Source organism: Schistocerca americana, chromosome 4 (genome assembly GCF_021461395.2).
Source record: "Schistocerca americana isolate TAMUIC-IGC-003095 chromosome 4, iqSchAmer2.1, whole genome shotgun sequence".
Lineage (NCBI taxonomy): Eukaryota > Metazoa > Arthropoda > Insecta > Orthoptera > Acrididae > Schistocerca > Schistocerca americana.
This window is the reverse complement of record NC_060122.1, coordinates 150844352-150868755: the sequence shown is the minus strand read 5'-3', so window position 1 is coordinate 150868755 and position 24404 is coordinate 150844352. Positions and strand designations below refer to the sequence as shown.

General features: G+C 40.1%; 1 protein-coding gene across 1 annotated transcript in view; it reads right to left on the bottom strand.

The window, feature by feature from the left end:
• LOC124613317 (SET and MYND domain-containing protein 4-like) overlaps positions 1-22918 on the bottom strand; it is a 119481-nt gene extending 96563 nt beyond the window's left edge. The window contains exons 1-2 of the mRNA XM_047142014.1: positions 22689-22918; positions 4752-4986 (exon numbers count right to left, since the gene is read on the bottom strand). Of these exons, the coding sequence (XP_046997970.1) occupies positions 4752-4986; positions 22689-22834 (381 nt within the window). The 5' untranslated portion in view covers positions 22835-22918. The remainder of the gene's footprint in view (positions 1-4751; positions 4987-22688) is intronic.
• Positions 22919-24404: the final 1486 nt, after the last annotated feature.

Here is a 24404-nt window from a genome sequence, read left to right as displayed (position 1 = left end):
GATTTAAGTGTCAGGAAGTTGTTTCTGAAAGTATTTGTATGGAGTGTAGCCATGTATGGAAGTGAAACATGGACGATAAATAGTTTGGACAAGAAGAGAATAGAAGCTTTCGAAATGCGGTGCTACAGAAGAATGCTGAAGATTAGATGGGTAGATCACCTAACTAATGAGGAGGTATTGAATAGAATAGGGGAGAAGAGGAGGAGTTTGTGGCACAACTTGACAATAAGAAGGGACTGGTTGGTAGGGCATGTTCTGAGGCATCAAGGGATCACAAATTTAGCATTGGAGGGCAGCATGGAGAGTAAAAATCGTAGAGGGAGACCAAGAGATGAATACACTAAGCAGATTGAGAAGGATGTAGGTTGCAGTAAGTACTGGGAGATGAAGATTGCACAGGATAGAGCAGCATGGAGAGCTGCATCAAACCAGTCTCAGGACTGAAGACCACAACAACAACAACATAAAACCACTAAAGACAAAAGACAAGCAATACAGTACACATTTCTTCAATCTTTATCTCCTAGCATTGTTTTCTCTCTTATCTTGCTACAGCTTTACATGGTTTGCTTTCCTTTCTGCGAAAGAATCTATTACTTCATCATAGTTCGTCAAACGTTTTGCTACATGAAAATCGAAATATCATTGTCTAATACTGTGTAAGCTGTTAATACAAATAGTACCCAAGACTGGTGTGGTTTCTCGATCTGATTATGTCTATTTTGTCTCTGTCTGCTAGATAAAATAAAACAGGCCTTTCTAACACTGCAGAAATAGTAACACACACCAAATAAACTAGACTGTTGTGGCACAAATGCTCATTTTTATAATATGACAGAATGTAATTCACGAAGACCAACATAAAATGCCTATTAGGCCTACCACATGCAAAAAGCTTTATGTTAGACATTAGTTGCACATTTCATTCATACGCTCCAGTTCCTCAAGAATGAGATTGGAAAGTAGTAGTACGAGATTTTTATATAAATTTGAAATCGTCATATTGTTCCCTAATTTGTATGATGTCCCCATTTCCTCTCCTTCCTCGATCTAACAAACGATCTTGTCATGACTAGTTCTGGAACTATTCCTGCCTTTGTCAAAACTTATTCGTCGGTTAACTTTACTAACCCTGCCCGAATCACCGGTTTAGTTATCCCTGATTATTATCCGGTTAGGCGTTGTTATGTTCGTACAAACCATTTTCCGTGCTACTTCCATAATAGAACTTAAGCGACTGCTAGACGGGGACTGCCCTTACTAGTGTAGCAATCTGCTTGTACAGCCCGGCCCCTTTCTCTCTCTCTCTCTCTCTCTCTCTCTCTCTCTCTCTCTCTCTCTCTCTCTTCTTCATCTTCTTCTTCTTCTTTTTTTTTTTTTCCTGTGGGATCAAACTGCTGATGTCATCGGTCCCTAAGCTTACACACTACTTAATCTAACATAAACTAACTTACATGAAGGAAAACATATACACCCATGCCCGAGAGAGGATTCGAACCTCCAACGGGGGAAGCCGTGCGAACCGTGACAAGTCGCCTGAGACCGCACGGCTACCCCGTGCGGTTTATGATTCATTCAGAAATCAACTTACAGAGTGTTCAAAAACCAACAGGGGTGCACATCAAAATCATATGAGTAATCGATAGACCAACATGCGCTAGATGCTAGGCGCTCTGTGAAACAAGGTTTTTCTCCTCAAGAATATGAATTTGGCGCCACCGCCCCCCCCCCCCCCCCCCCCATCACTCATAGATCCGGGCCTGTTGCACATGCATGTATCTGGCAGCTTGAGTGCAGCAGTAATTTTGCCCGGTTGCATCTAGCAATCTAGCTGCTTGCTGCGACTTCTTACACAGCCAACAGCCACATTTATGTAGCCAGAAATGGGAGAAGGTACCACTCATATGCCACTCAACTGAGCAAGCGCATAAGCCCGCTAATAACTGCTAAAACGAATCTGGTAAACATTTGTGACGTCACACTCATCAGAGGCAAATTCTTGTTATGAAGCACTGTATAGTCATCTTAAAGCCTTTGACACAGTTTGCTGTTGGCACACGCTTGTATGAGCACTGTGTTTTGTTGTTGTACACGGCACATTTCCTTTGCAATTTATGTTTTATTTATTTATTTTTTTTCTCATTCACGTTTTATTGTTGCAGTATTATTCTGCAGTAGCGGGATACAGTAATATCCTTTGTTATCGAATCTTACAAGTTAAAATTACAAAAATTAAACTGAAAACTAAAACAACGAAAAATTCCCAGAATTCTAAAAAATTCCCGGGTTTTTCCCGGTTTTCTCCTGGATGAAAAAATTCCCGGGTTTTTCCTGGATCTCCTGGTTGTCCCGGGTCGTATACACCCTGGATAGATAAGGCATTAACAAAAATTAGAGAACTTTTTTGGGAGGAGAGATGATGCTGTATGAACACCAAGAGTCTAGATGAAAAGCTAGAATTGAGAATAAACGTAAGGCTGGAAGATGCAAGGAATGTATAGAAGGGCTATAAAAATATAAAACCATGAAGACAATATTATAGTGAGGGGGGAGAAAATGAATGAACATGAGGGGGAGGATGTTACACTGCATGAAAAATTCAAAAGAGCTCAGAAAGACCTGAGTCAAAACAAAGGCATCTAGATAATACAACTTTGCCTCAGAATTATTAAGAGCCTTGTGAAAAACAAATACGAGAAAAATGTTTTCTTTTCGTATGCAGGATATGAGAAACAGATGAAATACTCTCAGACTTAAAAAAGAATTAATAGTAAAACCATCAAAGAATGCAGATGCTGACAATTAGGAATATAAGCAAACTATCAGCTTAATAAATAATAGTTGGAAAATAATAATACAAATTATCTACAAAGTATGGAATGACTACTATAAGGTTATCTGAGGGAATGTCAGTTTTGGTTCTGGAGAAATGTAGAAACACATGAAGCAATATTAACTTGCTAATTATCTTAGAACACATGTTGAAGAAAGGCAAATCAATACTGATAGCGTATGTAGCTTCAAAGAAAGCTTTTAGCAATATTGACAGGAATAACATGTAAAGAAATTGACTGCAGTTATAAGAGTCAGAAGACATGTACGGGTGAAAGTAATTGGAATGGGACTGAAACAGGGTACAGCCTGAGCGCCCCCCCCCCAACCCCCCATGGATAATGTCATATCTAACCAAAAGAATGTAGGAAGTTACACTTAATAATTCAACCAATGTAGGCAGCAGAAATCTTTCAAATTGGGGAGAAATCACTTACGGGCTTCCGCAAGGCCTTAATTTCCTCATATACGTAAACTACCTTCCATCTAAACAACAAGCTGAATTAGTTCTTTTTGAACAAATCTCAATAGTATTGCAATCCATCCAAACATATACACAACATGAGAAGTGGTAAATAATTTTCTGTGAATGGTCTAATTCTCAATTTCAAAAAGACACAACATATTCAGTTCATGTCCAGATACTATACCAACAATAAGTGTAAAAAACAGTGAGGAAATTTCAAAAATTATAAGTGTCCATATTGATGAGAATTTAAACTGGAATAAAACATGTTCTGCAAATCTAAAAACAACTTAGTTCAGCAATATTTGCATTTCAAAACATTGGAAATCTTTGGGAAAGGTAAATCAGTAACTTGACCTATTTCTGAGTACTTTCTTCATTCAATAACATCGTATAGGGGTAACTCATCCTTAAGAAAGAAAGTGTTCATTGATCAAATATGTATTGCAAGAATAATAAGCAATGCTCACCCACGATCATCTTGTGGACATCTGTTTGAGTAGCTCACATTTCGACTACTGTTTCATAGTATAATTACTCCCTCATGGAGTCTATTGTAAATAATACATTAAAGTTGAAAAGGAATTACAATACCAGAAAAAAATGATATTCATTACACCACATCAAGGTTGTCTTTAGCAGAAAAAGTGGTGCATTCAAAAGGTGGTGGGTAAGGGATACTAACTCCCAATATCATTAAAAAATAATAATAATTTAAAAGGTCAGGATAGCCATATTTTCATACGAATGTGTAATGTGATTGTTAAATGACCAGTTTCATGTCATTACAATGAATTGTACAAATGATCTGTGGAACATGAAACTACATAACAAAAGCTCACGTGGCACACATGTGCTGTCACTAAAGTTACCTCTGTAGGCCAATGTGAGGTTGCTTCTCACCTTGATACACCAGAATGAAGAGGCTAAGAACATAAATACATGCCTAAGAGATGTACAAGTATTTACAAAGGGTAGCATCATATTTGAAGAATTTCTTTTAATACGATTGAACACTTATCCACAAATGAGGTACTTCAAGAGTAAACACAGTTTTCATATTGAGATGAATTGGATGAAGAACTATACATGAAATAGTAATTAGGATGGTCTTTGGACTCAACTAGAATGATGGAATCCCACAAAAGATGTAGACTAGTATTTTCAGTAAGCAATTCAATGCATTCTAAAGCACTGTGGAGCATTTTATTGCTGTCCTGCCTTATTGGCAGTTTAAAGCAATGAACAAAAGCTATATTTCTCTGAAAAGCATTATCAGCTACAATACCGCAGCAAGAATCAACAACATTCCAAAATAAAATTTTAACATCCATAAAAGATGATGAATAACAGCAACAGAAACTTACAAAATGTAATATTCCAATGTTTAGTGTGCCCTTTCTTTCTCCAATCTATTACAACATGCAAATTAAGAACTATAAATTTAGAGTACCTCATACGCTCCCAAATAAAACAAGGCAGCAGACCTATTTGCAACAGCCAGAGCCATTTCCTTGCTGTTATACAATGCATGTGCCATGCTCTCTGTAAACAATTCAACACTAGACGCATAGTCTTTGTATTTGAATTTTTCATTCCCATCAGCCCTCAGTTTTGATGACTGAGTTGGTGATTTCTGCAGGCATCTCTTACTTTTTACAAATGTGATCCACTCCAACAGTTTCATTCTGTGAACAGAAATATAAATAAAATTATATTTATATTACTCTTTTTACTTACAATTAATACTACAAAACTAGAGTAGATGACACTGAAAATTAAATTGTGTCAAGTTTAATGGATTATAACATTAGTCTTGCCTCTTTCTAAGTATTTTAATGTTCTTAGTAAGGAAGTTCATATGTGTTCTTCTCACGATGTATGGCTGCCACTACAGCGGCCCTCATGTAATTTTCTCTTATTCTATATTACGTAGTAACTGGATTGTAGACCAGGTCTCGTAATTTTCTTAAAAGCCATTACTGATTGTTCTTGATGTTTTGACTTATATATGTTCTATGGGCTTCACTAATATGGTAATATAACTTTTATATTTTGGCTATATAGACCACTGCTTGTAACTCACGGCGGAAGCGCCACCTGTCTTTTTGATGTATGTATCTACGTTATTGTTCCTATACCTCCCACAATGTCATAACGGGAGTGTTAAATGCTTGCCATTTTATTTATTATCACTCTATTTAAGAACGCATTTAATATTGATGTTTCAAATGTTACTTCAGTACGCCTATCGGCACATAGTTCACGACATGAGCGCCACCTGCCCTGGCCGCTGTGCTACTACGCTGGCCGATTTTACTCAGTCGCTTAGGCGCTCTGCAACTTCTATGTACCTATTTTATTTGTCTGACAAACCCTGTTTTCAGGGCTATATTTTATATGATTAATGTAACTATGCAGATGTTTGCCTAAACGATAAGGACATATCACTTCATGTTGTTATAATACTGTAAGTACCAAGAACATTTCTCACATCTTGTAATACAATATTTTCCTAATATATGTTAAACTTCATTCTTGACTCATGTTTCATACCTTAATATATATTACGATGTTCATTGTCCCCAGGCCGTCTTCTGAAGAAGATAGATTTATATCTATTGAAACCTAGGTAAAGATTACTTTATCCTTCGCAACTGGTCAGCTGCTCTTAGTCTGATTTACGTGGAACCGTTGCTGTAGCGCAGCTATGTTTAAAGTACTGAAGTTATTTATAAGTAACTGCTTTAGCATCAGGTGAAATGACGAGTAGTAAATGTGTCAAAATGTTACAACAGCACCAAGCCACAGTGCTGCTGATAACACGAGATGATTTCATCAATGAAATTCACTGAGGAAGCTTGCATTATCATATGCTATTTGGTATGATTGAAACAGCTTGCTACTTTCATCCATTTAGCTAACAAGAGGGGAGATAACATTGTTATTCCAGTGAAGCCAGTAGCAAGCTAAATTCCTTCCTGTGCCACCAACAGTTTGATTAGTACAGTGCACCTATTGTCACAACATCAGTAAAGAATAGCATGTGGTATGGAGCAGTGGTGTCTTTTGTGTGATGTACTTGCCGCATTCTGGCAACCCAGCTCCCTCCATGATAAAGGCTCCTTTTCTTTTTCTTTAATCCATGGTTGCACTCGTGCCTCTACTGTGCATTGTAGTGGGATGGGACCAACACAGCAGACATCATTATTAGTTAATGGCTGCAACCCTCTAAAATAGACTTGAATGTATTATAAGTCACAGAGAAACAGACAGACAGCTAAATGACAATACTGATGTTTGGGTCTGTTGGAATGTGAACTGCTCTAGTATTTGGATGTACTTATGACTGGGATGAACCTCCTGTGAGCATAGCTCTGCTGAGGTTTAGGACTGTTCAGATGTGCCACCAAACACTTTGGGCCCTGGCACACTAATCCACGAGGGATAGAGTTATTAAAGGTCTTACTGTCACATGTGAGTTCCTGTGAAGTCAGTATTAGGTGGAACAACATTGGGATTAGTAGTCAGACGAAATCCACGCAATTGCTTTAGTCTACAAGGTACACCCAGATACTACAGGACACACACAATGGTCAGAAGTCTGGCCAAATAAACGATAGCATGGACCTCTGAAATCCAATCACTTCTACTACTTGTTTAGGAACAATACACTGAAAAAATATTAGTGGAATTGGGAGAGACGTTAAATGAATAGGATCACAATGCTCATCAGAGGTGCTGTGAAAACTGAAGATCACGATGTATTTCATTATAGAGGATCTGAGCAAGAAGGAAATTTAATTGTGGGCTTACTGTGAACAAGACTATTGAAAACAATAATACAGCAAGATATCATTTGTAATCCATACAGATCATTAAATTCTATGCACCAATGTGCTCACATTCTGATCAGGATGTAGAGGAACCTCACAGAGAGTTACAGAAACTAACAAATGATAGCGAATACCATTAAAATGTAATACCAGGTGATCTCAATGCAAAAACGGGATGTAGTTTTTAAAAAATGGTTCTTCAGAAGGAATTCCAGTTATGAGAAAGCATGCATCACCATATACTATTTGGCTTGTTAAAACAGCTTGCAACTTTTACACATGTAGCTAGCAGGAGGGGATATAACATTTGTCATTCTGGTGAAGCCAGTGGCAAGCTAACTTCCTTTTAGTGTCACCAACTGTTTGATTAGTTTCCCCACGTGGAACAACTTTGGGATTCTGAGGGAACCCAGGCAAAGGCTTTAGGCCATAGGGCACACCCAGATATTACAGCTCACACACAAAAGTCAGGAGTCTTGCCAAATGAACACTAGCATTGGCCTTTGAAACCCACTCGCTTCTACTACTTGTTTAGGGAAAATAAATTAAGACTTGTTAATAAACACACCAAAAAAAGTTTTACATCTCCCCAGTTACCAGAACTCCTGAAGACAGACGTTGACTGTGGATATTGTATCACAGAGACAGTCCCTCTGACTGTTCAGAGATGTCACTGAACCTGCCCAAAGATGTAAACAACTATGCAGGAGCAGTGCCTATTAGATGGAGGGCGTCCAACAGCCTATCAGTTCCAGTCATTCCACCAGGAAGGAGGTACACGGCTAGTGTTGTTGTAGTTTAACCATGCCTAGACGGTCAATACCGCAGTTCGATCGCGTCCGCATTGCTACTTTGTGCCAGGAAGAGCTTTCAACAAGGGATGCATCCAGGTGTCTCGGAGTGAAGCAAAGCGATGATGTTCGGACATGGTGGAGATACAGAGAGACGGAAACTGTTGATGACGTGCCTTGTGCAGGCCACCCAAGGGCTACTACTGCAGTGCATGACCGCTACCTAAAGATTATGGCTCAGAGGAACCCTGACAGCAACGCCACCATGTTCAATCACGCTTTTTGTGTAGCCACAGGACATCGTGTTACAACTCAAATTGTGTGCAATAGGCTGCATGATGCGCAACTTCACTCCCGATGTCCATGGGGAGGTCCATCTTTGCAACCACGACACCATGCAGCGTGGTACAGATGGGCCCAACAACATGCCGAATGGACTGCTCAGGACTGGCATCACATCCTCTTCACCGATGAGTGTCGCATATGCTTTCAACAAAACAATCATCGGAGATGTGTTTGGAGGCAACCTGCTCAGGCTGAACACCTTAAATACACTGGCCAGCGAGTGCAGCAAGGTGGGGGTTCCCTGCTGTGAGCCGACTTACACCAGTGGTAGTCATGGAAGGCGCCCTAATGGTCATACGATAACGTGAATGCCATCCTCTGACCAATAGTGCAACCATATCGGCAGCATATTGGCGAGGCATTCGTCTTCACAGATGACAATTCGTGCCCCCACCATGCACATCTTGTGAATGACTTCCTTCAGGATAGCAACATCACTCGACTAGAGTGGTCAGCATGTTCTCCAGACATGAACCCGATCAAACATGCCTGGGATAGATTGAAAAGGGCTGTTTATGGACGACGCGATTCATCTAGCACCAAATCGCTGTTCAGGAGTGGGACAGTCTGGACCAACAACGTCTTGATGAGCTTGTGGATGGTATGCCACAATGAATACAGGCACGCATCAATGCAAGAGGACGTGCTACTGGGCTTTAGAGGTACTGGTATGTTCAGCAAATTGGACCACCACCTCTGAAGGTCTCACTGTTTGGTGGTACAACATGTGATGTGTGGTTTTCATGATCAAAAAAAGAGCAGAAATAATGTTTTTCTTGATCTTTATTCCAATTTTCTGTACAGGTTCCGGAACTCTTGGAACAAAGGTGCTGCAAATTTTTTTTTGATGTGTCTACAATGATGAAAAGTCCTTGGTGGAATACGGCTAATGACAGGAGGAATGGTTCTTGTCTCATAACCGAAGTTCCTTCTGAAGAACCAATTTTTTAAATTGTATCTCATTTTTGCATTAAGATTCACTGTCACTTGTTAATTTCTCTAACTTTCTGTAGAGGTCCTATACCTTCTGATCAGAATTTGAGCATGTTGGTGCACAGAATAGCTATGGAAATGGAAATGGAAATGAGCGTTTGGCATCATTGGCCGGGAGGCCCTGTATGGGGCGGGTCCGGTTGCCTTGGTGCAGGTGTTTATTACATTCGACGCCACATTGGGCGACCTGCATGCCGCAGGGGGATGAAATGATGATGAAGACAACACAACACCCAGTCCCTGAGCAGAGAAAATCCGTGAGCCAGCCGGGAATCGAACCCGGGCTCCTTAGGACAGCAATCCGTCACGCTGACCATTCAGCTAAGGCGGCAGACATAGAACAGCTTTAGCACATACACAGTTCAAATACTCTATGAAATGTGGCCACGTAGAATCTTGCAAATCATCTGATATTTTATTGGGTAACCATCCTATTATTGTCACGACGCTAAAGAATGCTACCTGGCCTCACTCCAGTAAGTTATACAAACAGGTCATGCATTAGTGGAATTTGTTGGATCTATAGATGTTTTGCTTTAATTAAAGTTACTATCTGGTTTTATATAAACTGTTTCCAAGCGATATAATGTAACTGCCTGACGTTAGTTTTCCAAAACATAAAGAATGAAGTGCTAAAGATTTATTGATGTAATGATAAAAAGTCCTTCATGGAATATGACTTGTGAAATGAGGAAAGGTACTTACACATCATGTAACTAAGGCACTGAATGGTTGACAGGCATGCTAACAAGACTGAAAACTTCGCTGAGCTTTCAAAAAATTATCTTCTTTAGAGCTAATTAACATGCCCTTTACATCCACATAAATGCATACAGCTACATAGTACGAGCTGACTATTTTTCTCAGCACTGTAGTGCATCTGGTGTGAGGAGTTGTGCCAAGTGGTGTAAGTGAGAAGAGAAAAGATGCACAGAGGGAAATAAGAGGGTGGAAAAAGGATGGCTGAAGGCTGGGAGGGAGAGGCAGCAAGAGAACAGAATAGGAATATGGCACTGATAAACTCCCTCTGGTGCAATTTACAGGAGTTTGGTGCACCACACAATGAAGTGAAGAAATGGTTAAGTGAGCAAGATAAAATCAAGGAAGAGAGAGAACTGGAGAGGAAGTGTGAGTGTAGATTGATGGGGTAAGGGTTGTGTGTTTGGTGGCGAAGGGGAGGCATGGCAGCAGAAGTAAAGGGTGAGGAGGGGGGGGGGGGGGAGGCAGGAAAATTATAAGATTGAAGGGTGTGGTGTAAGGATAATTCCTATTTACAAATCAGAGAATGTGGAAATGGGGAGGATTATACAGGTGGCATGGGTTGTGAAGCAAGCACTGAAATTGAATCTGTTGTCCCCAGTTGTGTCTTCTGCCACTGATTGGTAAATTTTTCTCTTGGTCACAATTTGGCAGACAGTAGGTTGGTAGTCATACCGTCATAAAAGAGTTCTGTCAAAGTTACAGTAGAGCAGGTATACTATGCGACTGATTTCACAGGTGGCCCTCCCTTTGATAGAGTTATATACTTCTGTAGCAAGACTGAAATAGAATGTGTGCAGTAGTTGCATACAACAGGTCTTCCACTGGTATTAAGCATGTGGTGAAGGTTTGTAAACAAATGTGGTGTAAGGATGTACCCGAATATTTCATGGATTGAATTGGCAGTTGAATATCACCCTGAGAGAGATGGAAAGGTTTATGGATAGGATGTTCCTAATTTTCAGACACAATAATAGAAAGTCGAATCCCAGCTGAAGAGCGTGGTTGGGTAATGAAAGGGGTTCTCTTTTGCACCTGGTTCTTGCGAGTGTTTGAAGGATTGTGGATGTGTGTGAATACAGCATAGGAGGTCTGTTTGTGATGTAGGACTGGAGGGCAATACCATTTGTCAAGACTATCAGCATAAAAAATGATTGCTTGTCACACAGATGTGCCACCTGTAAGTGATCAGACTGTGAATGAGAAACTTTTTAGTGTGGAAGGGAGGGCAGCGATCAAACTGGAGGTACTGTTGACAACTGATGGGCTTGATAAAGGACAGAGGTTTTCACAGAGCCATGAGAGAGCTGGAGGGACAAAATGATGAGGATGAAGTACAAAGTATTGAAACTAATGAGGAACGAGGAGAGTGTCTTAGCCTGGGTCCAGGTCATGAAGTTACTGTCAATGAATCTGAACCGGGAAAGCAGTTAAGATCTTGGGTGGCCACACAGCTTTCCTTTAGATGGTCTACAATCTAGTTGGCATATAAGAGTAACACCTACATGCCCGCTGCTGGCTGTGTCGTTAATTTGTTTGTATACAGCCCCATTGAAAGAGAGATAGTTATGGATCAGGACATAGTTGGTCAGGTTTATAACAAATGAGGTGGTGGATTTGGGACCAGTAAGACATTGGGGAAAGTCATGCTATGTGAGCAGGGAATGATAGTACACTATGTGATCAAAAGTATCTGGACACCTGGCTGAAAATGACTTACAAGTTCGTGGTGCCCTCCATTGGTAATGCTGGAATTCAATATGGTGCTGGCCCAACCTTAGCCTTGATCACAGCTTCCACTCTTACAAGCATACGTTCAATCAGTTGCTGCAAGATTTCTACGGGAATGGCAGCCCATTCTTCACAGAGTGCTGCACTGAAGAGACGTATCAATATCGGTCGATTAGGCCTGGCACGAAGTGAGCGTTCCAAAACATCCCAAAGGTGTTCTATAGGATTCAGATCAGGACTCTATGCAGGTCAGTCCATTACAGGGATGTTATTGTCATGTAACCACTCCGCCATAGGCCGTGCATTATGAACAGGTGCTCGATTGTGTTGAAAGATGAAATCACCATCCCCAAATTGCTCTTCAACAGTGGGAAGCAAGAAGGTGCTAAACATCAATGTAGGCCTGTGCTGCGATAGTGCCACGCAAAACAACAAGGGATGCAAGCCTCCTCCATGGTAAACACACCATTACACCACCACCTCCGAATTTTACTGTTGGCACTACACATGCTAGCAGATGATGCTCACCAGGCATTCCCCATACCCACACCCTGCTATCGGATTGCCACACTGTGTGCCATGATTCGTCACTCCACACAACAGTTTTCCACTGTTCAATCATCCAGTGTTTACGCTCCTTACACCAAGCGAGGCACTGTTTGACGTTTACTGGTGTGATGTGTAGTTTATGAGCAGCCGCTCGACAATGAAATCCAAGTTTTCTCACCTCCCGCCTAACTGTCATAGTACTTGCAGTGGATCTTGATGCAGTTTCGAATTCCTGTGTGATGGTCTGGATAGATGTTCGCCTATTAAACATGATGACTCTCTTCAACTGTCGGCGGCCTCTGTAAGTCAACAGACGAGGTCGGCCAGTACTCTTTTTTTGTGTATGTGTCCCTTCATGTTCCCACTTCACTATCACATCGAAACAGTGGACCTAGGGAAACTTAGGAATGTGGAAATCTTGTGCACAGATGTATGACACAAGTGACACCCAATCACCAGACTACGTTGGAAGTCCGTGAGTTCTATGGAGCACCCCATTCTGCTCTGTCACGATGTCTAATGACTACTGAGATCGCTGATATGGAGTACCTGGCAGTAGGTGGCAGCACAATGCACCTAATATGAAAAACACATGTTTTTGGGGGGGTCCGGATACTTTTGATCACATAGTGTATGTATGGTAATATTACACATATCACCACTATATTCCTGGTTGCAATATAAAAATCAGAGACAGTCAAACAGTTTACAGTCCCAGTAATGAAAGTTATAAGAAACACAAATAAAAATGAGTGTAGTACTTTTAGATTTTTTTTTTTTTTCAAAAAGTGAGAAAAGCACATTAGACTTCTAACTGGAAAAGTAGATTTGTCCACATGGAGTGATTTGGATTATTATGAATTTCCAATACATGTTGTAGTCTTCAGCCCAAAGACTGGTTTGGTGTGGCTCTCTATGATAATTTGCCACATGCAAGCCTCATCATCTCCAAATAACACTGCAACCAATATTCATTTGAACCTGTTCATTGTATTCATCTCTTTGTCTCCACTATAATTAACCCCCCACGCCCAAACACACTCATACTTTCCTCCAATACTATACCGATGATACTTTGGTGTCTCAGAATAAGTCCTATCAATCATTCCCTTCTTTTAGTCACATTGTGCGACAAGTTTCTTTTCTCCACAGTTCTATCCAGTACTTCCTCATTAGGTTTGCGATCTACCCATCCAATGTTCAGCACTCTTCTGCAGCACTACATTTCAAAAGCTTTACTCTCCTCTTTGCAAAATTCTTACCATTCACATTTCACTTCCATACATAGCAATACTCCCAAAAATGACCTTCAGAAAAGACTTCCTAACACTTCAATTTACATTCCATTTTAACAAATTTCTCTTTTTCAGTATAACTTTTCTCACCCTTGCCAGACTGTTTTTTATATTCTCTCTGCTTTGGCCATCATCAGCTATTTTACTGCCCAACTACCAAAATGCATTTACTACTTTTAGAGACGGCCTTGCCGCAGTGGATACACCGGTTCCCGTGAGATCACCGAAGTTGAGCGCTGTCGGGCGTGGTCAGTATTTGGATGGGTAACCATCCAGGCTGCCATGCGCTGTTGCCATTTTTTGGGGTGCACTCAGCCTCGTGATGCCAACTGAGGAGCTACTCGACCAAATAGTAGCGGCTTCGGTCAAGAATACCACCTTACGATCGGGAGAGCGGTGTGCTGACCCCACGCCCCTCCTATCCACATCCTCCACCAAGGATGACACGGCGGTCGGATGGTCCCAGGTAGGCCACTCATGGCCTGAAGACGGAGTACTAGTGTCTCATTTTCTAATTTAATTCCCTCAGCATCACCTGCTTTGATCTGACTGCATTCCATTACCATTATTTTATTTTTTATTAATGTCTATCTTCTAAACCTCTTTTCAACACACTATTCATTCTGCTCAACTGGTCTCTCAAGTCCTTTGTTATCTATGACAGAAGTATAATGTCATCGACAACACTCAAAGTTTTTTTTTTCTTTGTTTTTTTTTCCCCACCCTGAAGTTTAATTCCTATTGCAAATTTTTCTTTGGTTTCCATTACTGTATGATCGATGTACAGATCATCAAACATCAGGGATAGGTCACAACCCTGTCTCACTTCCTCCTCAACTACTGCTTCTCTTTCAGTTCTTTTGACTCTTACAACTGTGGTCTGATTTCTGCAAAAGTTTTAAACAATGTTTCACTCCCTGTATTTTACCCTTCCTACCATCAGAATCTCAAAGATTGTATTGCAGTCAGTATTGTCAAAATCTTTCTCTAAATCTACAGGTATAAATACTGTTTTGCCTTTCCTCAATCTATCGTCTAAGAGAAGTCTTGGGGTCAGTAGCGCCTCATAAGTTCCTATATGTTCCTACCAATTTTTCCAATCTTCTGTATATAATTTGTGTCAGTATTTTGCAACCATTGCTCATTAATATTTACACCTGTTATCAACTGATTTATTTTGAACTGGAATTACTCTTCCTTATGTCTGAGGGTGTTTTGCCTGTCTTCCACGTCTAATGTTAAAGTAAACACTGAACCATTGACTGAAGACAGGCTGTAGAAGTACAAAACAGGCAGCAAAAGAGAAAACACAATTTTCACCAAAAGACTAACGTAACTCAAAATTATGCCAAATATGCACTTACCATCAATAATATTTATGAGTCTGACAAACAAAGAGATACTGCTCCTTACACACCACAACAGAATGAAACAGCAAACAAGAAATGTGAACAATAAAAGAAACGGCAAGAGCTTTCAAATGTTCAAATTACAAATCCAGCTTTCCAACAGCTGTATGGGCAGAGTTGTGTCTGTTTCTGTTAGTCCTTGTGAATAACGAATAAGCAAGACATAAACAATTGTGTATTGGAGGATCCTCAAGTTATGCTTACATTCCAGTTCAGAGGTGAAAGAAAATGGACGAAAAGTCAGTCAAATGATATTTAGTAGGATATGATCTACATCTACATGTATACTCTGAAAGCCACCATATGGTGGATATCAGAGGGGACCTCGTACCACTACTAATCATTTTCTTTCCATTTCTCTCACAAACAGAGCAAGGGAAAAAATAACTGTCTATATGTCACTGTATGAGCTCTAATTTCTTTTATCTCACCTTTGTTGTACTTCAGTAAAATGTACATTGATGGCAGTAGATTCGTTCTGCAGTCAACTTCAAATGATGGTCCTCTCAGTTTTCTCATCAGTGGTTTGTGAAAAGAACATTGTCTTCCCTCCAGAGATTCCCAATTTAGTTCACAAAGCATCTCCGTAACACTCACATATTGACTGAACCTGTCAGTAACAAACGTAACAGTCCACCTCCGAACTGCTTCAGTGTCTTACTTTAATTCCACTTGGTGGGGATCCCAAACATTTGAGCCATACTCAAGAAAGCATCGCACTAGTGTTCTACGAGCTGTCTGGTTTACAGATGAAGCGAACTTCCCTAAAATTTTCCAATAAACCGAAGCCAACCATTTGCCTTCCCTCCTACCGTCCGTATGCGCTCTTTCCATTTCATATATTTTGCGATGTTACACTCAGACATTTAATCAATGTGACTGTGTCCAGCAGTGCACTACTTCTGCTGCATTCAAACATTACAGGATTGTTTTTGCTAGCCCTACTCATCTTACAGTTTTCTATATTTAGAGCATGCTGTCATTCATCACACCAACTAGAAATTTTGTCTGTTATCTTGTATCCCATTACAGCCACTGAATGACAACACCTCTCCATACAAAACAGCATCACCAGTAAACAGCCGCAGATTGCTGCTCACCCTAATCTGCTCACCCTGTCTGGCAGACCTTCTATGTATATAGAGAATAACAGCTATCATGTCACACTTCCCTGGGGCGCTCCTGACTATACCCTTGTCTCTGACGAACACTCACTGTCAAGGATAGCTGATTCTCTACACAGAGGATGCCCATCACTATGTTCCCTGTAAGGGAGTCTCTGCAACAGTCAAACAATGCTATATCCGTGTATCCTTCTGTGTGACTGATTTCTTAAATGAGAAATTTAAAATTTCAGCTTTCCATTTGCTGTCTTCTATTGCCACAACAGACTGGTCAATGAGTGAGTTAGCCATTTTACATATGACAAGAATTTTCTCTGGTTCTCAGCAATATCATTTTGCTGAGGTATGGCGGTGGAAGTTGTTGTATGCTTTGCATATCAATATTTCTACAGACACATGAATTTCTACTTAATTTTACCTGTCATCATTTGCGCATTATTTTTTCAACCAATAGTGCAACAGTTTCTGTTTCCTACGCATTTTCCAAATTTTGTTATTACACAACAGCAGGTCTTTTCTGTCCATCCATTTATTCAGCACATACTTCTTAAGAGGGCAATTTACAATCCATTTAAACTTTGCCCAAAATTCTTTTACATCCTTCATATTGGAACTAAATGATGTCCATCCTTTGTATAAATTGAATGCCAATCACTGTTTATCTGCTCTTTCCAATGAAAATACTTTCCTAGTCTTCTTGTTAGGTTTATTAATTTTAGTAACCATCACTGTTATGATGATATAATGATCACTCATCCCTGTCTCTATACTGACACCATCGATAAGGTCAAGCCTATTTGTAGCTACAAGGTCCAAAATATTTCCACTGTTTGTAGGCTGTCAAACTAGCTGCTTAAGACAGCTTCCAGAAAAAAGTGTTGTACTCCACAAATACAGTATTTGTCTTTCCGAGACGCCTGCAATGATCCAGAGACATCCCAGTCTACATGTAGTAGGCTAAAGTCTCCTCCAACTAATATTGCTTTTCCATGCTATGGGCATAGTCTTTCTTTCAATGACTCTAAAACTGATACAGCAGAATCAGGTGGCCAGTAGAAATGTCAGATAATACATAATTAAACTGAGTTTACCTAGGCCTGTTGCAAGCATCCAGAAAGTTTCACAGTCAGACTCAATTTTGAGCTTGATAGACACATTTCTGTTGACTGCAATGAACACTCTCTCTCCTCTAGTATCTAATCTGGCTTTTCAATAAACATTTCATGCCTCACTAAATATTTAAGAGATTTGTACTTTGGGTTTCGGCCACCCCTTGGTTCTGAGAATAATTTGAGTGAACACCTTTCCTGGGTGACAGTAAATTCAGGAACTTTCTTATGAATACTTCAACAATTTAATATTAAAATTTTGACAGTCGAAGTGTCATTACTTTTATACAGTCTGGTTTCGTTCTCTGCATATTGACTGGAGAGTGTTGATCAGAGAACCTCAAACTACTGCCTAGCATAAAAAAAACCCATGTGCACTCCACAAGTAATCTAGTACCCGGGTAGCTGCTCCTGCGTATAGTACATTCATGACTTATCAAGGGGAGTCCTACAACTCTCCACCCCATAACGTAGGCACAAAAATCTGCAATCAAATCTGTCACAGAATCAAAAAACACTTTAGTTGAGACCCTCTACTTGGCTCTAAACCAAAGGCCCTTGATCAGTTCTGGGAATGATGCTGCAAATCACACAAGCTCTGCTTGCACCCCATGAGCGAGACCACCAGACTTCATCACTTCCAACAGCCTCCTGTATGATCAGATGATGCCCTCAGGAAACAAGTGACAGATGTTACTGCCAACAACTTATAGAAGACTGCACTCTACATGTTCAATAGTAACAGACAGGGCCTCCACTATCTCTCCGATGAGGCCTCACTGGCAGACATGAGTGCACATTGGATTCTCTCTGGCCCTGGAAGCTATTTCCCTATGGGCTGCATAATGCGTCTAACAACTGATACCTGATAACTAGCAACCCCCCCCCCCCCCCCCCCCCACACACACACGTGCTTGCTCAGACCCCTCTGAAGGAGCGGTCACCTGTCCATTCAGAGGGCGAATGTCCAAGGTCAGACAGCCAGCCTCCACTTTCACTCATTCCACATTGAGCCTGCAACTCAAGCAACCTGAACGTGTTATCACCCGCACTCATCCTGCAATGACGGCAGATCATCAGCATCGGGTACCCTGTAAGGTGCCTCAGCAGCAGAGCCCATGAGCAAAACATGTTGTATCTCATTAGTCCACGCAATACACCAGGTTCTCTGCCACCCCGATGCAGCAGCCTAGAGGCTGCAGACCGTGGCCAAAACTGTCTTCTGCTGTTTGCAGACTGCTGACAGCTCTCCTGTGTCCACACACAGCATGCACACATTCTATCAGCCTTGGTACCCCTAACTTCAGAATTGACTATAAAATCACACACAGAATGCGTAGCATGTAAGAATGTCTTCTTAAATCACCTATTCAGCAGCTAAGATTGGTCCAGACTAAGGAACCCATCACATTAGTGAAATGGTGGATCCTGAAAGCTATGAAGAACAACTTAACAGCAAATACACTAATGTATAGGGAAAAAGGAGAAAAACAGAAAGTACAGCAACATAGAGGAAAAAGGAGAAAGAATCTGTTTCAGTAATGAACTGTCAATTTAATTAAAAATCATGTTGCATTTCAGGTGTTCAAAATCATCATTGTATGACACTTTCCCATTCTGTTGCCCTTTGTTAGTGACAGTTTCTCTCTCAAGACTGATTTTATCAAAAAGTGGTCTGAATCACAGTTTGGTCATCTGCAGCTCCGTACATCCGTAACTGACGTGGAGTGGCGTGCAATCACTAAAATACGGTCAATCTGATTGACTACTCCATTGGCTGCAGACTTCCAAGTACCCAGATGGATCCTTTTATGTGGAAAGCAGGTACTTTTAATAATCATATTATTCCTTGCTGCAAATTGGCATAGTAAGTCTCCATTCTCATTGTTTTCTTCATGTAGTGAATATTTTCCAGAAACTCCATACGGATGTTCATTCCTCCCTATTTTTGCATTAAAATCTCCTATTACTAGCATCAGGTCATATTTAGGTACGGCACAGCATACTTTTTCCAAGTCTTCGTAGAACTGTTCTTTAATTATATCCTCTTTTTCCTTTGTTGGTGCATGTGCAGATGATGAAATGGAATACAGACAAACTGAACATCCCTGATGAAGTAAAAAAATACCAAGTAACACTAAGCAGAAAGTTGAGCAATGAAGAGACCACAGTAGGAGGAGATGAAAGGTGAAACAGGTTTGAAAAAGCCATTAAGGATGCTGCAGAGGAAATAATAGGCATAAGAAGGAACAGAAGAACCCAGGAGTGGTTTGATGAAGATTGCAGGTCAGCAATAGAGGAAAAGAACAGGGCAAGAACAAATGTGCTACAGAGAGAAACCAGAAATAATGTGGAACAGTATAGAGAATTAAGGAGAAGAGCTAACAGACTGTGCAAGAGAAAGAAAAGAGAGTGGAATAAGAAGAAATTCAAGAACTAGAAGAACTAAAGGAACAGAGTGAAATAAGAAAGTTCTATCATGCCATAGGCAAAATGAAGAATAGATTCCAACCAAAAACAACGGCCTGTTCCAGTAAAGATGGGAAAATGATAAGGGAGGAAGAACAGATAGTGGGAAGATGGTCAGAGTATTTCAAAGATACACTAAGTACCAGCCTAGAAGATGAAGAGACAGCTGCACAGGAGGGAAGAGTGGAGCTGGAAGTAGACAATGAAACCAATGAGGCAAGAAAGCCAACACTACAAGAGGTCTCCCAGGCTGTGCACAAGACAAAAAACAATCGAGCCCCTGGGGAAGACAGCATAATTGCTGAATTAATAAAAACTGGTGGTGAGGCTGTAATAAAGGAACTGCACACATTAATATCAGATATATGGGAAACAGAAACTATGCCGGATAATTGGAATAATAGTCCCCATTTATAAGAAAGGGGACAGAACAGCATGTGAAAACTATAGAGGTGTAACACTCCTAAGTACAGCTTATAAGATCTTCACAAGTATATTAAACGAGAGGATACAGAAGTGTGCAGAAGGCATACTAGGGGAATATCAGTGTGGCTTTCGACCAGGCAGAGGAACAACGGATCAAATATTTGTGATAAGGCAAATGATGGAAAAGTTCTATGAATATGATATAGATCTGCATTTCTTATTCATTGATTTCAAACAAGCCTTTGACAGATAAATCGGCAAGAACTATACAGAGTACTGAAAGAAGTTGGTATATGTGCTAAATTAATAAGACTAATCAGAATGACAATGACAGAGACAAGAGCAAAAGTAAAGGTCCTTAGCAGAACAAGTGATAGCTTTGACTTTAATAAAGGTGTGAAACAAGGGGATAGTCTCTCCACTGTCCTATTCAACATAGCCCTGCATAGTGCAGTAAATAAAATCAACAAAAGAGGCACCATATTTATGAAAACTAGCCAGATATGTGCATACGCTGATGACATTGCTATAGTAGGAAGAAATACCAATACACTCCTAGAAACATACCGGGCAATGGAAACAGAAGCCTTAAAAATTGGCCTCATAGTAAATGAAAACAAAACAAAATATATGGCAATGTCACAATCTGAGGCCAGAAGAACCACTAAAAACCTAAACATCAATGGGAAATGCTTCAATGGAGTGTCCTCTTTTAACTACTTGGGAGCCCTAATAACAAATGATAACAGTATTGGAAAGGCTATAAGGGAAAGAATACAAGCAGGAAACAGAGCTTACTTTGCAAATATGCAGCTTTTCAAAAATAGCCTTGTTACAAGAAAAACTAAACTGCTAATATATAATTCCCTAGTCCGCCCAGTTATCACATACGGCTCAGAGGTATGGACGTTGACAGAACACGATAAAAATGCTCTAAGAAGCATTGAGCGGAAAATACTACGCAAAATCTATGGGCCAATAAGGGAGGAAGAAGGCTGGAGAATACGCTACAATGCCGAATTACAAGAGTTAATACAAGGCAGGGACATAGTAAAATTTGTGAAATCTCAGCGAATACCATGGCTAGGACACTTGGAGAGAATGGCAGAGGATAGAATTCCAAAGAAAATGATGAAAGGTATGATCCATTCAGTTAGGCGAAAAGGGAGACCTAGAAGAAGATGGATCGATGAGGTAATAATGGATATCAGCAATATGGGAGTCCGGGGGTGGAAAAGAGCAGCAAATAACAGAGAAGTGTGGAGGGAGATTGTTGAAGAAGCCAAGGCTCACCAAGGGCTGTAGAGTTACTGAAGAAGAAGATTGTATGACACTTCTCACTATATATACATTCTTGCTTGAAGATGAAATGCTTGTGACTAAAATAAGCCACCTGTCCAAAAATTATTGCTTTCTTTGACAGTTCTACAGACTTGAAGTATGGATATATTATGCTTTAAACACACAAGTGTCATGTATTATAGGAGCCCAAAGATAACCTTTGCTCATTAGTAGATGTCAATTACGTGATGAGGATATGAAGTTATGAGGGACTGTGATATAGCCTAAGTCTACATATCAATGCCAAGGAGCAGTCTTACGTGTGTTTTTTAATTCTCTTAGTACACTTTGAATGCTTGTAACGAAAACTGAGTACAAATAATTCTAATAGAGCAATAAATAACAAAATGTATTCTGCCACTTTGCATTTTCCGAGTCAAAGAGTTATAGCAATTTGTAAGACCTTGGTAATTATATTCAAAAACAGTTAATAACAATGAATGGTAGTGGTTGGTAAGGTTGTAATTTTCCGTATTCTCATCTCACAGGGTGTACTTGAGGGATGGTTTGCTTTGTTTCCTAATGCCCTTCCTACAATAGCATTGGTAATAGTTATTAGTTTACGTTAGCTAGTTAAAACACAATAACTGCAAGAGTCTTTCACATGAGGGCATGTAATTCTGGTACGAGAAATAGTATATTTCCATACATGAGTTGACGCCTTGCTATAGACCCTTAAAATGTGCAATTGGGATTTAGAGGCAACTAAGATTTCCCTATATGTCAGTTTCACATGCAACAGTTCTGAGTAGTTATATTTATTTTGGAATGAGAGAAAAGTTGTCTGATTCAGCTTTGGTTACAATAATGCAATACGAATATGGATCAGAGAAAGGAAAGTTATTTCGTTTTATATTGGAAATAATTTTACGACTGAAGAAGGAAGTTTAGGATTTTTAACAAGCAGTCAACGTGAGGACATTACAGACGCAGAACAACCGCGGATTGGGGAAGGAATTCGGTTGTGTCCTAATGAAAGGAACCATCCTGGGAATTGCCATAAGCAAACCTCGGAAAACGTATATGTGATGTGGGGTTTTAAATCACCGCTCTGCTGTCTGCGAGTCTAGAGTCTTATGCACTGCTCCATCTTACTCAGCTCTATGACTGAAATATACTTAACCAGTAAACTCATAGCTCAAGTTTGAAAGATAAATATTTATTCGTCACAAGCTAAACACTTTTAAGGTAGTGGACGACTTACAGACCCTACCTGTAAAATGAGTGGCTCAGACAAGTTTTTACAGCATTATTTCTCGCCGGTAAATTGGTGACTCTTTCAAAAAAGCCGTCACATTTAGCTGTCAACGTTAGAAGATCAAGCATTTCTTGCCACGTAGGTGGCAAAAAGTTAGACATGCTGAAACACGCGCACTACGGTTCACAACAATACAGCGAGCACTTCCGAAATGTAAACAACAACAAACCACATCTCACAGCCCTCTTGTCGCATCGCAACCAACAGCTGACTTCCGCTAAAATCAAAAGTACTGGGTGACAGAGAGCCTTCCAGGAATACCAAGCAATAGATCAAGTACAGCATTATGAGTATCAGCGGGGCTGTTAATTATTTAAAAGTTTTTCTCCTTCGCCTGTTTTACTCTTATTTCGATGGCAATATTTCAAAATATGGACAAATATGTATATCATCGACTGCAGAGCATTCAAATTGTAAATTTTCGCTTTGGATTATACATAATTCACTAATTATTTGCATTTTTCTGTTTATAACGTTCACGATACCTCAGTACGTCAATGATTAGCTTTCGGTATCCTCCGTGGACGTACACAAATACGTGTTGACAGTGGCGTAGCGTGGATATATGCCACCCTCCCTATTATCGCAATTTAGCAAAAAAATGTAGAGACCGTTGACAACGTTTAGCAGTATTTGGGTAAAGCTTATCAAAAGATGTTATGACGTTGCCATTTATTTTTCCTGCACAAATTTTGGGGTTTTCTTCTATGCTTTCCGGTATGCTGAACGAATCGTTTTCGAAGATTGTTTATACGAGCTGTTTGTTTGAGTGATCCGTAACACCAAAGAAAAACTTAATGTATGTATGACAGGTTCAAGAAAGAAAACGTATACATTCATGAATTGAGAAATAATTTGTAACATAATTTTTCGCCCTGTAGAGAATTCTTGCAAAGCAGTAAATTATGCTGTTCTGGTTGAAGTTTGTGGAGTACTTTTGCATATATTTAATCTATTATAATGCCTTGTCAGTGGGAACTCAGTAGGCATTTTCACTGCCCATTAGACAAGGTGCATCCAGTCTGCTTATGAGAAGGCGTGCTCCATTTGCGATTTACCACTACCTAAGGGGATGAACTCAGTTAAACCAGGTTTCGCTGGATTCATGAGAATTCCACCACTCATAAGAGCTTGTGTTGAGATACAAACTTTTCAACTTTTTATAAGGTTAGGCAGAGAGAGATATGCAGCAACGAAGAAAATATGTCAACCATAATGTCGAATTTGCGCCCTTCTCAAACCACTCACTGGACATAGTTTGCTTGCATGTGGCTTCGGTGGAGGTGAATTCAGTGACTTTCTTTGGCACAATGGCACAATAAGATGTAGTTGCCTTGCACCAGTGTTCACTGAAACATAATGAATCAAGCATATTCTCATTTGCAGAATCGTTTAAAACTATATCTTTTCCACTCATTCGTTCAACATTGAGATAGCCTACCTTAAATGACAAAGTTCATGAGAAAGTTGTGTTACAAGATGCGCCAGCTCTAAAAAGTTGCCTGAATTGACACTAGTGCTATCTTCTCTTTGGCCACATGATGTGGAATTTTCTTTTGCTAGGAATCTTGTTATATCAAACATTCCGGTTAGAATCTGATAGCACATTATTATCTTTTGCCATGACTTCTTGCTCTTTTTTATCAACGGACATTTTTGAAGTCTTGCTTC